Source organism: Larus michahellis, chromosome 11 (genome assembly GCF_964199755.1).
Source record: "Larus michahellis chromosome 11, bLarMic1.1, whole genome shotgun sequence".
Lineage (NCBI taxonomy): Eukaryota > Metazoa > Chordata > Aves > Charadriiformes > Laridae > Larus > Larus michahellis.
In genome coordinates this window covers 11979580-11996966 of record NC_133906.1, presented here as the reverse complement: position 1 = coordinate 11996966, position 17387 = coordinate 11979580, and the positions used below count along the sequence as shown (strand labels likewise).

Genomic DNA, 17387 nt, shown 5'->3' with positions numbered 1-17387 from the left:
GAGAAGTGCCATTCGATATTTCCGAATCTCCAGACGATTTAAGGCTTCCTCTCCATCCATTTTGCTCCAGTTTAAAACCAGGTATCAGACTGCAACCGCAGCTCAAGACCGCAAAAGCAGGAGCTGGTGTGTAATTCCCTATTGCCTCTAGGAAACCTAAAGCTGAAATACCCGGGTGCTCTCTGGATGAAGATTATCAGCCCTGGGCTCCAGTAACTTGTACTCTCTTTGTGCATGTTCTTCTTGCAACATGATCACAGTTTAAGTACTGAAAATCTCCTTAATTTCCCACAAGATACTGAAGAAAACTCAAACAAGAACAGGAGACACAGGGGTTTCAGCCACCCCGTCACACAGCACAGCAGCCCTCGCTTCTGCCACATTTCTCTGTCTTTAAGGCAGACACCAAACTCCTTTAGATCTGTCCCGTCTTTGTGCCTTATTTACAGTACCGCGCTCAACACAGAGTTCCAGGAACTGCGAAGGCACAAAGAACAGCAACAGGTATTTACCAGCCCTCCCATAAATGCCGTAGGTGTTCGTGCCAGTACTTTACTGAGCCACTGCTGATAAGCAGAATATTTCCAGTAACGACCCCCTGACAGGTGCAGGCCGAGCAGGAGCCACGCTTTGCTGGCTGCCTCAGCAGCAGCTCGCTCATCCCATCGGCCGGGGAGGACCAGGGACAAGCTCCCCACCTGCCCACCTTACTCCAGGTTTTGAGGGGGCTTTTCTGCACATCCTGACCACAGTCGACAACAGGACAGGAGGCTATTTGGACAAACGGCTTGAAGAAATGCAGCACTCCCTGTCTCCCGGCATCGACAGCTCTGTAGCTGCTGCGCACCGACATCCAGCAACCCCTCAGACGCAGAGACCACCCTGGGGTTTTAACACGCTCCCCAGAGGGTGCAGAGCTGGGACCCTGTAGGGGCTGGGCAGGACCGAGGGCAGGCGGCCATGGGAACGCCGAGGGGCTGGCAGGACCACGGCCCGGCACACTGGAGGGAGGATGGGGGCAGGTGGCAAGGGAGACCTGTGCCCAGGTCAGTCTTCATGCTCCCTTTTTTGGGCTCTTCTAACCCAGAGGGGACTCTGTCCCAGCCGTGGGCCGTACTCACACTTGGCGTGGCGGTCGCAGAGGGCGGAGGTGCGCATGTCGCACAGCCGGATGGTGCCTTTGCTGCTGCTGTAGACAAAGGTGTTGCAGTGGTGCGGGTGGAACTCGGCGGCCGTGATCACCTCCGTCAGCTCCTCCATGTTGGCCGGTTTGATGTCCACGATGTCTGGCAGGGCGAGTCAAGGAGCCCCCCACAGCCCGACGCAGACCCCGCTCCTCCCGCTGCCCCTCCTGCTGACGTCCCCGGCTCCCGGGCTTCCCCTCGCCCCGTGCAAGTGGATGTTCCTGGGAGAGCAGCACCGTCCCGGGGCAGCACCGCAGCGCCAAGCCGGGACCAGGCAGCGCCAGTGCTGGGGAAAGCCAACATCTGTCAAGTTTTCCATTCAGCTGCAGACCACAGCTCCGGTACCGCAGCCTGGAGCTGCCCTGCGCGGCACAAGACCTGACTCTGCCCATTCCCCAGGCCAGAGTAAATGTCTTCCATTGCAGAGACACCGGCAGGGGTGGTCCCATGGCTCAGCCAAATGCAGCCACACCAGGGACACCCCAGGAAGGGGCTCCACAGCACCAACACACCAGCAAGTCAGTGGGATGGGACATCCGAGTGGACATTTCCCTGGTGGTGACACTTCTCCATCAATTCTCAGCAAGTGTTTTGGGTGCTGCACTTGCACCTTGGCCAAACTCCCATGGACCACCTGAACTCCCTGAGGTTTTACCCCAGTTCAGCACTCTTCACCTTCTTCCCCCAAAACCAACACACATTGCAGCTCTGCTCAATAGTGCCCGCTTCAAGCCCCCACCGGCCACACGCCTGTAACTGCTGAAATACTCTCCAGCTGCCTAAATCTGCCACATGCCCTGGGGATTTCTCCGTAGAAACCACTATATAAATACCACCAATGATTAGTGCCCCGTTGCTATTATTTCTGATGCGGCTGTTACAAGGGTGACTGGCACGACCTCATTTATACGACTGTGACTGGCAGCCTGTCACCCCGCTGCAGGGTATAATGGAAACTGCACGATTAATATTTCCTCTCTCCCTCTTCCCCAAGGCATCTGTCTTCTCCATCACCCGCAGACCCCCCTCCCTCCTGCCAGCCCCACACAGACCCTGCAGGCAAATTCAAAAACATGTCACCCACACGGGGCGGCAGCAGTGGTGACGATGCCAGCTGAGCCCTGCACCGTAGAGGGAGCGGCTTGGTCCGATGGCCGAATGTGCCCACCGGAGACAGCCCAGCGTCCTGCTGGCGTCCCGACTCTGCATGGGCAGAGATGAGAGGGACGTGCCTTGGTAATGGCACCTGGGGACGGGATTTCAGGTGTTCTGTAGTCGGCTGCACCATTTCATTCTCCTGAGCCCCTGTGAGCCCCTGCCAGAGGGTGAAGCTCCTGCTCCGAGGAACCGTGATGGGGCCAGGCGAGATGCTGGGCAGACAACACAGCAGACAGGGGCAGGCTCTACTGCTTCCCACAGAGCTGGACCTCACAGGTCCCCCCTCCGCCGCTCACCTTCACCAGGGACCTGCCTCCCATCCAGCCTTCTCGTTCTCCCACCCACACGTGCCCATGTCGGGGCTCCCAGGGCTGTCACACTCCACTTGCCAGCCCAGGCACCTCCCTTATTCCTGCTCTGGGACCACCCCAGGGGCCGCAGGGTGGCGCGCACCAAAGGATACTAAAACTTTGATTTGTGATTTCAAAGTTCCACAGGTTTATCCTCAGGTCGTCCGCCGACATGTAGGTCTCGTAGTCGCTGTTGACGGAGATGGAGTTGATGTGGTAGGTATGAGCATTGGCAAACACCCGCCGGGGGGTGGCCTCCACCATCAGGTCCATGGGCCGGAGCACAGGTACCTGCGGGACAGAAGCAGAGCGTCAGCACCCAGGGACAGGGTCCGGCCGTCCCACCCAACCCACACCAGCACCCGGCACCAGGGGACACCCCCAGGGCCACAGCAGGCGCCCGCAGAGCACCGGCTGCCAGCGCTCCATCCCACCCACATCTTAACGCTCTCACCATGGAAACCTTCCTAAGTGTATGAACAGAGGGACAAGCAGACACGAAAGCCTTTTACTTTTGAAAGAGGCACAGTTAGATTGCTGTGAGGCAGCCAGAGCCCAGTAAACCGGGCTTGGTCTCTGCTGCAGCAACCCCTCCTTCTTCGAAAAAAAAAAATAAAAACCACTTCTGCCTTGTTTTGTCACTGTTAACCGGAATCTGAAATTCCTGGAGCATTTCTAACAGAAATACGTTTCTTGAGAGAGCCAGTCAGCACAGATTTTTCTTTTAACTTTTTTTGCATTGCTTCAAAGTGAAGTGACGGTGGTAAGAGATGAGAAGAGACAGGGAAAGGGAACACACGGGGCAGGGACAGATGGAGGGACTAGAAGCAGAGATATACACGTTCGCCTTTGGATTAATAAGCATAACTCATGTAAACATCGGGGGAAGGAGGAATACGGTAAGAATGGCATATGCAAGGAGCGGTGTAAGTAATAACTTCAGACGTAACGCTCTTAAGGCAACTTAATACACTAGAAAGGTGTCAGTCCTGCACTCCTGTTTGCCAGTGAGCTATTCCCTCCAGCTACTTCATTACTGTGTATATTATCTGTGTGCTGCCCAAAGAGATTTCCCATGGCTGCAGAGGTGGGGACGGGAGTGTGACAGCCAGCTCGAGTGACACTGGAGCACAGGGACTGCCAGCTCAGAGCCTGAGCTTAATGTGACGAGCCTGCCTGCTAATTCAGCCTGACACAGCCAATGATGCATCGTTTGCCGCTGAAGGACTCTGCTCAGCCATCTGGGGACGGAGGCTTGCGTTTTGCTCAGGGATTACAGGAGCCGGGCTGTCACTCAGACCCTCGGAAGCATGACGATTGTGCACAGGGAAAGGGTTCAATGGTTACACCAGGCCTCAGCGGGCAAAAAATAAGTTCAGCAAAGGCTTCAGCAGAGGATTTCACTCGGCGAGGTGATGTTGTGCGGCCTGACTGCAGCGTGGGGTCACGCCACAGGCCAGTCCCATCCCAGCCAGAGCCCTGCCATGCGCAGAGCCTGGGGCTGAGCCATCTGCCACTGCCAGTGCCCGGCACAACGCCCTGCCCGCTTCTTATGGGCAGCTACTCACAGTCACAGAGCTAAGAGAAACTCTTCAGCCAAGAAAATTCTCCACATGTACCTCAGAGCCAAATCCTGGGGAGTTTTTTGTGTCTGGAACTTGGTCCAGCACCAGGTAAAACCCCATGAGAGGAACAAACCTGGTCATCCCTGAGTATTTTGTTAAGGCAGGATATTTTATCTGGTATGGTGGCAAGAATTTGCACTGGAATATAGAAAAGCAAGTGTCCATGCCCCTTTTCACCATGTGCTGCCAGCTGTTGCTTAAAGGTATCAACAGTAAGTGTTTAAACCTGAAGGCACTGACTTTTTGAGGCAGGAGCAGCCAGGAATGCACTGGGAGCACACACGGGCTCAGGGATCTCATCCCTCGGCAGCAGAACCCTGCAGGGGAGGCAATTTCCCATCTCAGGACAGCCAAGGGGAGTGGCTGCCCAGCGCAGGGTGTCCCCAGCCTGGGTTTAATCTCTTCTCCACCAAAGCCCACCCCGAATCCAGCTGGGAACGCCACCACCATGAGGGAGGCCAACATGAGTCCATGCTAACGGCCCGAGCCCTGTGCCGGCACTGACGCGCACTCACCGACACGGGAATGCTGGCCAGAGAAGAACCGTCTGCATCCCTCGTCCCACTCATCCTCGCTCATCCCCACCGCTCCCTCTTGCCTTGTGTGCTGCCTGGTCCCCAGCACTGTGACCCCCCGCCCTGGAGCCCCTTCCAGCGGCCGGTGGACGCTCGCATTACATCCCTGCTTATCGTGCAGCAATGGAAAGGAATGTGTCTGAGGGAAGAGCCTGCAACCACACTGTCCCCAGCCCAGCTGGGCAGGCAGGGCGGCAGCGGTCAGTGACAGCGAAGAGAAACTCCTAATGAACAGGGCAACATGACAGCAACTGAAACTCGGTCTTTTTTTTTTTTTTTTGAAGCACACGGAGTCCAAGGCAGTGTCCGCCCAAACCACCCGGCTGCCCCCAGCATTGCCATGGCAATCCTCAACGGCGCAGAGACCTCCTCACTGCATCCCTCCTTCAATTACGGAGCCAACCTGCAGGGCAGGCGCTGGTATTATATATACCCATTATTAAAGGGTAATTCAGTGTAACAAACCGCATCAAGTACATAGAAAGGCTGTCAAATAAAATAAACCACTAATAAATTAAATTAGCTTCTGTTTTAAGGAAGGGGGGGAATGCCAGTCATTTTTCATCTGAAACAAAATATGTCTTAATTTTTCTCCCTGCCTTTAGCAGGCACCCCCTGCAAAAGAGCTGGTCCCACTCATTCAAAGCGCACATGACACTCCATTCCTCTCTCCTTGTCTGGCGAAGGCTTCCCCTTTCCAGAGTTAATGAGGCACTAATCCTCCCTTGAGCTGTAAAATTCATTTTCTCGATGGTTGGAGGGTGGAAGGAGCTGGAACGCCCTGGGCCTGTCCCACCACCGGTGCTGCATGTCCCCCCGCCACCTCCAGCCCCCGAGCGAAGGACCACGGCACGGGTGATGCCGTGTCAGTCATCGCTACTTTGCCCCCTGCTCCCATCAGGTTTCCCCCTTTCATTGTCTGTCATGTCGACTGTCACCAAGCGCTCCCTACTCCCGAGAGAAAAGCTTCGTGTAGCAGAGCTTCTCCTCGTCATTTACAGCGCTGATGGCCCCGATGGCTGAGGCCTGAAGACATGGAGAGATTTCTTAGGAAAACCTCATCCTCTGCCCAGAGGTGCAGTATGGCACGTGGAGATTTCAAAACACAAGCCAATATGCAGGGGAAAAAGAGTAAGGCCTCAGCTCCCGGGGCGCCATGGCCACGTAACCTGCCACAAGCACAAGTCCAGCGAGTGCCGCGTTTGAGCTGCCCATTACTGGGGGTCTGACTGGTGACACAAAGCCCCCAGCACAGCGAAATGGCAATCAACCGCCTACACGCAAGGGAAAGCGCTGCTGGGAATCCTCATGGGACATGCTGGGGGCCAAAAATTCCTACCGGTTGTGATGATGACAGGGCGGGCTCATGCAGGGACAGCCCAGCGCCAACAAGCAAAGCCGCGATGCTGCCTCTGCCCCGGAGAGCTGCCGCAGCCGCCCAGCATCGCCCTGCTGTGGGTCTCGCGCCCACCCCTGCACCGACCGCTGGCCGGGGCAGCCGGGGCGGAGGGTGACTGCAGACTCGCAGCACTGGGACCACACACCCGCTTCTGGGAAACGGAGAAGGAGGTTTTGCTCCCAGTCACCTCCATGGAAATCCCCTCAGCACAATGGAGCCACACTGGACTTGTGCTGAGATCCAAATCTGACCCAGAGTAGGAGCCGTTAAAAAAGAAAACCAATAAATAATCCATTTAGGCGTCTATCCGGTCCCCGCCTCGTCAGGGGTTCCCAAGCCTCAGCACCAAGGGCAGTTGAAGCTCCGCAATCGCCTGCTACGTGCAGTGGGATGGGCAGCAGGTCAGCACGGCAATGCCCACGGCCGAGGAGCTCCCACCGCCCGGCGTGCTCGGTTGGCTGGTCCCTAACCGGCGCTGCTGTACCCAGCGCTGCCATCCTCTCTCCTGCACCGACAGCAGGACAAACTGCCCTCTCGACACGAGCCAAGCGGTGGCGGTGCCAGGCACAGCCCCGTCCCACTGGCCCATCCGCCCCTGCTGCACTGCTGGCCCCGCAGCCCCGGCGAGCTGGCAGGATTTGGCCAAGTGGAACTAGTCACAGCCAGAGCCCAGATTAACCCCAGCCTTGGGTTTGCAGGAAGGAAAATGTAATCCAGTTCCCGGCAAATCGGAGAGCAGAGTGAGCTGCACAGGGATAAATCCGGCAACGTTCTTTGCCTGCTCCAGCAGCTGAGCTCCTCCGAATGTGCTCCCCGATGTTTACTGCTCACCTACAAAAGGTGTATTCTGTAACTGGCCAACGCTGCCTGTGGATTAACATTTTGCAGACAAAATGTGCATCAAACACTACTTTCATGGCAGACTGGCAATTTCATGCTCTTCAGGATTCCGTCTTATTGGACCTTCCCCATGAAGTGTGGAAGGTACCTTCCCCTGGGAGGATAAACCTGCTATCTCATTACCGGCCCATGTAGCTGATAGAGCTTCTGGTTTCATCTCTTTTCCCCAGTCGTTTCCCTCCTCCCTGCTTAGCATCACGCTAACACCGCTGCTTCTGTCGCCTGCTACCGAGCCTTTTTTCATACAATGAAATACAGGCACAGACTTGATGCCAACCAAAGATTCGTCTCTACGTCTGCAGGTCCAAAAGGTGCAGGCTGCCCCAAAAGGGTCTGGGTCCCAGCTGAGGGGCCAGGAGAAGGGGAAGAACCACGGACCCCAGGTCCGCAGGGAGTCTGGTGGGAGCGTGTCCTGCCTAGCAGAGCCGCCAGCCGGAGCCGTGTCCAGCTGCTCAATGACTGCTGGCACTCCGCAGGGCTCCAGCACTGGGGTGACCCACAGAAAGGCGTCACACCGTACCCGTCTGCGTGCCGACACCCCAGCGCACCATGGCCGCGGGGACGGTCCCTGCCCCGCCTGCCCTGTGCCCACTCCCGCAGCCCCCAGCCCCGCATCCGGGCAGAAGCAGGGCTGTCTCGTCCATCTGTCCACACTTGGATGCCCTGGCAGAGGCCAACGGGAGCCATTTGTGGCGGCGGGTCCCAGCCGCAACAGGGATGAGTCGCAGGAGCGTCTGCGGGGCTCTGCTCCGTCGGCACCGAGGTGCGAGTTCAAGGCCTGAAGTTAGCCCTTGTGGGCCGACGGTTCGGGCCACCAACACAAACACCCCTCCCCAAAAACGGGGCCAGTTCAAGGGGTTTTGGTGCAGGGCTGAGCATTGACTGCAAGTGTCATTCCACATGCAGCCCAAATCATCCCAGATTTCACATTCTTTGCATATTTTTATAGCATGATAGGATTTTTTTTTTGTTTGTAACTGAGAATTTGTCCTAGTTCAGCTATTACACTCCAAGATTACTTTTGCCATCTGTACCAAAACTCTGAAATAATTTTGCAGCTATCTCAAAAGAACAAACAGGACATTTTTCTTATTTGAAGTTCAAAATCCTGAACCATTCATGCCAATCTCATTACATTCCCCTTAACGATGTTTGAAAACGTATTTTTAAACTTTCTTCCACTGAAAAAGAGCCAGCGTCAGTAAAGCCCCACCTAGCAGTTTACAACTTTCCTACTTTTCCAGGGAGAAGTGTGTAGAAGCACAGCCACGTTACCAAACACAAATTCAAAGCAATCCAAACCCGTTTGATAATTCTGCCCGCACATTGTTTTTACAGTACGTCTAGACACAGATACCAGCAGAGTAATTGCTGTGGAAAAAAAGATCAAAAAAATAGCTGAAAGGTCAATTCTGGTCATCAGCATTTCAAGGCGAGTTTACAAATATTAAAAGGATGAATAGTGAGTTTTCGCCAGAAAAGAAAGAATTCAGCTCATGACCTGGGCAAAACCAAAAAAATGACAAAAGCAGCAGCAAAACACGCTCCCTCATTTCTTTTCAAGTTCCCACGGAGTGATGCCGGCAGCGGTTCGGGCAGCGCAGGCCGGCGGGGTGGCAGGGCAGCCCCCACGCTGCAGACTGGCTGCGGCCAGCGCCGTGTCCCCGCACCCCGCCAAGCCCTCCTGCACCCTGCGGCCGCGGCGCGAGGGGCTGCGCTGCCTGCCACGGAGGAACCACCGTCCCCCAGCCCCGCGGCCTGGCCGTGTCCCCACCAGGCCCAGCCAAGTCCTTCCGTCCTCCTCCAGGGTGTTGCTTTAGGAGCGAGAACAACCAAGTGCCTCCAGCCGGCAAACCCCACCGGCCCCCGGCACAGCACGGCATCCCCGGAGGCGGCACTGCTCGGGTAGAGGGGCCAGGCTGCCAGCGGGCAGCCGAGCATACAAACGCTACGCAGTGAGCTGCTGTAGAGCAACGTAAGCCACTAATGAAAATGAGAAAAGTCCTTTTTTTTTTTTTTTAATTTCTGTGGCAATGGTTTGATGGCGATCGTTTGAAATTGATTAGTTCTGCCATGTGCATTTTATAGCCAAAAAAAAGCGTAATGTTTCACATTACTTTGTCATTTAAATGATAATGTTTTGGAGAATGCATACAAGGAAAGGACAGACAAATCTCCTTGCTGGGGCAGCAATGCAGCAGCGCGGCAGTTCCCTTCCACAGCATCCCCCATCCCCTTCCCTCTCCCGTCACACAGCCCCGCTCGGGGGCTGCCCACGGCTGCACCGGCTGCATCAGGAACCCAGCACAGCCTCCCCAGGAGCCAAGAAATCCGAGTGCTTCCACAAAATGGGAGATATAAACCAGAATTTATGAGGGATTTTGCTGGAACTGAGAGAGTCAAGTGGTAGCTCTTAATCAGAGCGAGCTTTGTGACAGCTACAAACACCAAGGACCGGGCACGTCGATGCACTTGCTCATGGCACTCACATTGCACTTGGCCTGGGAGGGTCGTTCCTCACCCAGGGAGTGTCCAGGGGAGACCACAGAAAACCACCCTCCGTACCATGGCGATCTCCCGAGTCGTCCACAGCCTGGGTGAGACAGGACCCTGCTGCCCCGGGAACCGGTCCCTGGGCTCGTTAGTGCACAGCAGCCACTTTGCGGGGTGCTTCCTTACGTACCAGCACTTTAAAGTGCTTGGGGCAGAGATCAGCTGCCCGGGGCAGGGAAGTTGTTCCCCACTGGTGTCTGAGCTGGTTTCCTTGGGAGAGGAGGGGAGGTGGCAGCAGCCCCTCCTGCGAGCCCCCGCCAGCCCCAGGGAGCACTGGCTACCTCCCCTGCAGATGGAGCAGGGACCCGGTGGAGTCAGAAATCCCAGCCTGGCTCGAGAATGGACGGCGGCCTGACATGAGAACATCCTTCAGCAGCGGCCCCCACCCGGCATGTCGGGGAGGCAGGAGCGCGGTCCTGTGGCGCTTGGAGCCCTGGCGCCACGGGCCAAGGCAGCACCGGCAGCACAGCTGGCTGCTGCTGCTTCTCTTCAGACAAACAACATGCAGATCAGACCCTCTCTATGGAGAAGGGAAGCCCAGGAGCCGCCTCTCCCTGACGTGTTCTCCCAGTTTTGCTCATCAGAAGCAGCGTCGGCCTCCGGCCGTGCACAGCACCTGGGTCCGCCGCCTCCGGCAGGGACGGCACCGGCGGGAGGATGCACGCCGGTGTTTCACCGCAGTCTGACTGCCGCTGTGCACCATCAAAGCAAACACATCCTCTGTTTAAAAAGATTTAAGCCCTGGATATTATTTATGTTAATTATTTCTTGCACACATCCCTCGGCGTAGGTACGGCTGTAGACCGAGCAGCACTCGAGAGCTCGCGGAGGCTGTGAAATGAGGCTGAAGGGCTGTAGCAATTAGACTGGGGGCTATCCAAATAAGCACAGCTCTTCTAATGACAGCAAAAGGCCTCCTTTACTGTCTGAGCAGAGTTAAATATTCCTTTTGCACTATGTGGGTTAGAAATTCCTCAGAGAACAAAGCGCATTAAGTACATTTAAACCGTTATGACAAACGGCTAAGAGATGATTGCAGCAAGGCGGTTTTAAAACCCTTTTTCACTTGTCTGTGGCCAAAAGTTAAACTGTGGATAGATGTGGCTTTACTCCAAAGTGCGAGCATCACAGGACAATTAAACGTCAAAGATACATAAGGCTGCAGCAAAATGGTTACTACTGTGTAAATATCTGTCTAAGCAAAATCATCAAAACGTTAGATCAAACTGGGGCTGGCGGAAGACAGCAGGCGTTGCGCAGGCAGATACTAATAATCGTAATGCTGAGCACTTACACCATGTTTTACCTCTTGCCGCTGCTGTGAAGCAGGAGCTGTATCTCACAGCGCAGTGGGAGACACCCGGGTAGCAACTCCTCCAGCCACGCAGCATCAAGCTGCTCCCGGGAATAAATGGACCGAAAGTAAAACGAAGGCTGAAACTTTCGAAGCAGACGGTGGACTGCAATAAAGAGCATCCAGTTCTCAGACATTTCAGTATGACTTTCTACAGGGGAAAAAAGTCAGAATCCCCTCCTTCCCTGACAAACTCCAGTGACTGCTGCCGTGGGGGCGAGCAGGGCAGGGGCAGGCGGATGCCCGGTGGGTGGCTCGCTGCCCCAACCCCGCACACGGCCCCCGCACGCTCAGGGCTGGCCCACATCCTCAGGAACTCCCCGGCACCGCACAGCCCAGGGCTGGAATCGCATCAGCCATGCTGTCGGCATCTCTGCGTCCCTGCCCCTCCTCGGGGACGCCCCGCTGGGCACCGGCAGTGACGGATGGGCTGCATGGTGCAACTTCAGGTCGAGCGCTTGCAAAAACACACGGGCTGATTTTCGGCTCCACTTAGCCCTGCGGCTGGCAACTGAAGCGCCAGGACGCGGTCAAACACAATCAGCTCACGCCAGCAATCAATAGCGAAGATAAGCGCAACGATTATTTATTTATTTTCATTACCACATCGCCCATGCGCCCTGCCGAGGCGTCATTACCTGCACCGCAGGCCCCGATCGACTGGCGGCCACTGCCCCCCAGCGCAGCGGGACCAGCCAGGGGAGCACAGGGGGGTGGGAGCCCGACCTGCCGGCTCGGCGCTGCGGCACCCCCTGCACCCACCCCCAGGCAAACACCAGGGCTGACTGTACCCCCACCCCAGTGTCTCTGGCACAGGTAAGGGAAGGAGCAGCTGAACCATGGCGTTACTCCCTGGGCACACACAGAACTGAAAGCCGATGCGAGGGCGGCAGAGGTGGCACCGCGTGCAGGACAGGACACAGTGCCAGGGGGCCAGGGCCACCCGCTGCGCTTCTCCTGGCCTCCCCTTGCCCAGGGCCACCCGCCGCATTCCTTGTGGCCTCCCCTTGCCCAGGGCCACCTGCCATGCTCCTCGTGACCTCCCCTTGCCCAGGCAAGGGGGAACCCACCAGCAGGTCCGGGCAGACAGAGCTGCAGCACACATCCCCCCGTGCTCCCCATACCTGGCAGCGTGGGATGGACCGGCCGGTGGCCACTGCAGGTGAGACGGACACGGTGGCACCCACAGAGCTGATAGCCAGGTCAACCCAACAGATAGAAATGCATTTTCAAAAGGTTAAAAAGTTTCACTTCAAAACACCAAAACTCTGCTCCCATGATGAATTATTTTGCTTAAGAAGTTACACTGATGGCAGTTTTCATACAGTTTGTGTTGGAAAAGAAAAGAAAAATGCATTACTTTTATCCTGGACTCTTGACTCACTTCACTGCCCCCAGAAATTCAACGTTCTTAAAGAATACACTCGAAATAAAAATAAATCAATATTCAAAAATCGCTCCCCTTTGAATGCTGACCTTGCATTTGCTGTTTTGTGGGGCTCCCAGCAGTGTTTTGGGGTGCCCAGGAGGCCCCTGGGCACGGGACCGATGCCTACAGCTGCCTGCAGCAGAGCTCGGCACAGGCACTGAGACAGCAGATCTAGGCAAAACGGCGACCCGCGGTTCCTCAGCAAGCCCAGGGCTTTCCCAGTGCTTTTGGCCAGAGAAGGAAGGACTAACTGGAGTTCCGCCCCTTCACGCTGCCTCCCAGCCGGGCAGAGGGCTGATAACCCCAGCTCCAACATCCCCATTCCCAGCAAACTCCTCCAACGGCTGTCTAGGTAACAGCGTATTAGGCTGAAAATGTTGCCTGAAACATGACAGCAGATACATATATACATGAAATAAAATGTTTTCTTGCTCTGTAAAGAAAAATGCCTGCCAGCCACCAGGAGCAACTCAGTTCAGAGACGAGAATTAACTACCTGTCGGGTTCTCAATGGCTTCATCTGCAATGGAACTGTAAGCCATAAAAGTGAGCCAAGGGTAATCATAGGAACAATTTTATATATATAAATATAAAAACCCCAAGTACTCAAAATGCAAATTCTGACAGGGTGTTAATAAATTACAAGCTGGTCAAGTCTGATTAATGTCATGACAAAATTCCTGCATACTTAGCATTTCTTGGACTATGGGTTAAAGGAGTTACTCTGTTTCTGCTCTAGCATCAAGCAGAGGGGAGCACTGCTTCTCCCCGTTTGCAGAGGGGCACCCCGCTCGCTGCTGGAGCCCACACGCGACGGGTCTCCAGCACTGCCTGTACCCGCTGCCTGTACCACCTGTACCGCTGCCTGTACCCGCTGCCGGAGCTCCCTGGGGCACAGGGTGAGCTCTGATTGAATTAACAGGGCGCGCACAGCCTCGGGCCAGAGCTGGCTCTTTACATGCAGATGAAATATCATGAACACTAACCCCAGGGCAGCGCGGCCAGGTGCGGCAGCTGCCCGGGTGGCAGAGTGATGCCCAGCAGCTGGGTGCTGCCGTGCCTCGTGCCTCCCCTTGCCACACACTCCCAGGGGCCGCTGCTTTAATGGGGTCTGTGCATCCATCCCCCTCGCAGTCCATGGAAAACATAGCCTTAGGTGTTTGCATTTTATTTGGGAGGCCGGTTTTAATCTCCTTAGGCTGGGAGGAAAACTCATTTAGAGAAGTCTTTCTGCTCCCAAAGCAGAAGTTGCGCTTGCGAATGCACTAGGAAGGGAAGGCTCATTAACTGCCTCCTCGCCAGGACGGGTGTGCTGGGCGGCGCAGCAGCAGCACCGGGGTACCGACATGAGACAAAACGCAGCGCTTCACAGCACAACTGCCCAGAGCCGGCATAGCCCAGGCACCGTTCCGGCACCAGCTCCCTCCTCCGCTCCTGTGCTCACACATCAGCCAAAGTACGGGCCTCCAAAACAAGGCGCATGCTCCTGCCCTCCGACATCGACCTGGCACATCAAGCCAGCACTACCAGTACTGCAGCACGCAGGTGACACCAGCAGCAATTTTAATCCCAGACCCTGAAGAGAAAGGCTCCTTGACAGCCTGGGACTGCCCACACTCACCCGCAGCATGGTGATCATGGAGGGGTCTCGGAGACGGCCATCCTCATCCTTGAGATTGTATCCCTCTGGCCTCTTGTCCCGCTCGCTGACCTTCCATAGCTTCACAGTCTTATCTGGGGGCAGGAGAGGAGAGCATTACACCCGGCTGCTCCCCCTCTGCCCGCTGACCGACACATCGAGGCCACGCTGGACGGTTTAACAGGGAAAAGTCTGCTGCGTCCCCTCCTGCAGCTTGCTGGAAGTGGGTACAGAAGATGTAGCTGTCACCACAGCTCTTTATCCCCAGAGCTCTGGGTTTTCTGTTCCTGCCGGACAACTGCCGGCGTGTTTATACCAGCGGTAAGGAGACGGTTGAACAACAGCACTATTGGATTAATGGAGAAATAATAGGAGAAGGGATTTCCCAGGGCTCAGAGCCTCAGGTCATGCCTTGAACATTGGTATTTGATATATCGAGTGATGGGACAAATTACCCAGGTGCTGGCAGAGGGACAGGGCAGCTCGGGTGGCACAGGGAGGCTGAACACGACATCCCGGCAATGAGCCAGCGCCACACATGGCCGCTCCGCTCCTCCCTGCCACCAACGTGTGTGTGTCACACACTCATGCACAGACAGGGACACACACCCCTTCCCCACACCTGCCCACCCACTGGGAAACCAGCTGAGAGATGACTCCCATATAAGATTTTTCCCTCCTACATGTTCTAGCTCATAGGGCAGTTATCCAGGGGCCACCGGTCACTTTTCAAGCCTAATTTCCAAATTAGTTTAGCTTCTAGTAATTGGGAAGGTGTTAAATACTGAGGATGCAGCAGCTCTCCTAACTCGGCCCCCGCTGTTTGCTCTATTTCTCCTCCTCTTTGAACACCCCCGGCCATCCCTGCTGACCCCCAGCCCCAAGGCACTGCCAGCCCTGCAGCCCCTCAGGGACCACAACAGGAGGGACAGGGACGCCCGGGGGTGGCTCCAGCTGGGTGTCACCCTGCAGGTGCTGGGGTGGCAGCGTCAGCAGCTCCTGCGCCGGCAGCAGGCACTGGGAGCTCTGCACGGCTTTAAAGCTCACAAGATGCCACAAGGTAAATCATTTTGCCCCCAGTGGGGCTCATGCAGAAACCCCGCGTGGAACACGTGGAGCAGGGCAATGGGCGAGTGGGGGTTCCAGCAATGGAAGCTGCGAGGGAGAAAAGCCGGGGCAGAGGGAACCTCCCCGGCAGCTCCCCGAAGCAGGTGGAACGGTGCCTGTAACTCATCCAAGTCATCCTGACCTTCCCCATCCAGACGCTGTGCAGAGCTCAGCATTTACCAGGTCTGAAAGCAGCTCCGACCTGTCCCCGCAGCTCCCAGCCCCTCTGGGCTCCCACCTGCCCCGTGCCCTGAGCCCCCAGGGAAGGAGCCCCAGAACACATGGGTGTACTCTGAATAATGGTGTTTTCTTTCCTCGCTCCTGGCAGAGACTCTGTCAGTAGTTTATCATCACTTCCACCAGGTTTCATATACAACCATATCATCCGTCTTCATTTTCTCCTTTACACGGCAATTCCAACAGAGTGCCATTAATTTTGTTTTTATTAACCTGCTTTACTACAGGGGGCTTCTATATATAATGTTAGTTTAACAGTAACAACAAAAAGAAACAGCATAACACGGGAATATTTCTAAAAGAATAATTTTGATAACCTGCTAGCATATGAAGCACCATCCCAAATGGAAAGATAATATCCCTGTTAATCAAAAAACTATTTAAAAACTCAATTAACAGAACATTATGCTCTATAATTAATCTTCATTGCATTTCAATGATTCTCCCCCCAAATGAGTTTAATAAGTCTTTGAATTTTATTACAATGATCAATAGAGTCAATTCTATAATACAAAATAAGTTGGTTATGGAAGATAATTAGACCCCTCCTTTTCCCCTGAAGTAATTAAGTCACATCCATCTTAAGGTCCCATTCATCCCAAGTAATATTCCTGGATCCTCCTGATATTTATCTGAACATAACATGGAACTGCTGAGCTGAACGCAGCTGCAAATTGAAACAAATCAGGTGCAGTTTTTCTTTTTTTTTTCCTAAAAAAAAAAAAAAAGAGTTCCCAAGATCCAAAAAATAAAAATATAAGTTGTCAGCAGGGGGAAAAGATTCCCTCCCTTGCAGGGAATGGATGCCGTGAATAAGGACAAAACCTGTTGCACTGGAACCGAGCTCCGCCAGACAGTTCTGGCCAGGTTCCTGCTCGCCCATGACACCCCTGTCACCCTGAAGAGACTTGACATTTTTTTAACGTACATTTTTCCCAAAGCAACACTACAGAGCAGGCCCTGCCCGGCTGTTGGGGCCCGGGGATGGAGGCGGTGGGACGGTGCTTGCCCGGCTGCCCACGGCCACGTACCGTTGGTGGAGAGCAGGAAATAGGCTGCGTTTTGCTGCGGGAGCCATCGTATCTTATTGATCTTCTCCTCTATCTCCAAACTCTTCAGGTAATCGAACTCCGGCTCGTGGCTCTGGAAGGTGCTGTAGACATTGTACTCTCCCCTGCGATGGGGCTGGTTTTTGCTCTGCAGGAAGGGGAACAGAGGAGTGTGAGGCTCAGAGAGCCACAGAACACTTTCTTGCTGACCCTGTGGTTCTCTACGGTTTGTCAAGTGACGGTGAGCGCCTGGTCGCGGTGACGCAGCACAGGTCTGGAGGCCAAGGCACGGCCTCTCCTGGCACGGCAGCTCCCACGCGCCGGAGTGCTCAGTGGGAACAGAGCGGTAACGGAGCAGGAACAGAGCAGGAACGGAGCCTGCTGTGCTGCTGTCCCCGGAGAACGGCTGGGACCAAGCACCAGCCCCTGCTGGGCACCAGAACCAGCCCCGGGGGAACCACTGGCACTGTGTCGCCGGCACAGGGAAGAAGCGTTTGCCCCGCAGGTGCTCAAATGTAAAGAAAGAGTAAAGCATCCATGGAAAGGACGCAATCTCTGCAGGCATGGACGCTGCGCCATGGCTCAGATGCGTAAGGTATCATGGGTCTGCAAATCCCACACAGTGAACCCAGCACCAGGCTCCGAATGGGGCTGAGGTAATTAAATGAGAACTGTCGTGGAGATGAACTTCCCGCACGCAAACAATGCATTTGGGGCAGTGAAGCCACCTTGTCCCATGGAGCGCAGTCCTGCTCCAAAGCAGGAGCTGAACGGAATACACCCGGTGAGACGTTAGGAAGCTTAAAGTTCAAGAAAAGCACTAGAATA

General features: G+C 55.1%; 1 protein-coding gene across 3 annotated transcripts in view; it reads right to left on the bottom strand.

Moving 5' to 3' along the window:
• Nucleotides 1-17387, bottom strand: part of PPP2R2B (protein phosphatase 2 regulatory subunit Bbeta) — a 100057-nt gene that overhangs the window by 9415 nt on the left and 73255 nt on the right. For all 3 annotated transcript variants that reach the window (XM_074604075.1, XM_074604076.1, XM_074604077.1), the window contains 4 exons: nt 16542-16707; nt 14149-14261; nt 2806-2983; nt 1122-1286 (listed from right to left, as the gene is read on the bottom strand). In XM_074604075.1, the coding sequence (XP_074460176.1) occupies nt 1122-1286; nt 2806-2983; nt 14149-14261; nt 16542-16707 (622 nt within the window). The remainder of the gene's footprint in view (nt 1-1121; nt 1287-2805; nt 2984-14148; nt 14262-16541; nt 16708-17387) is intronic.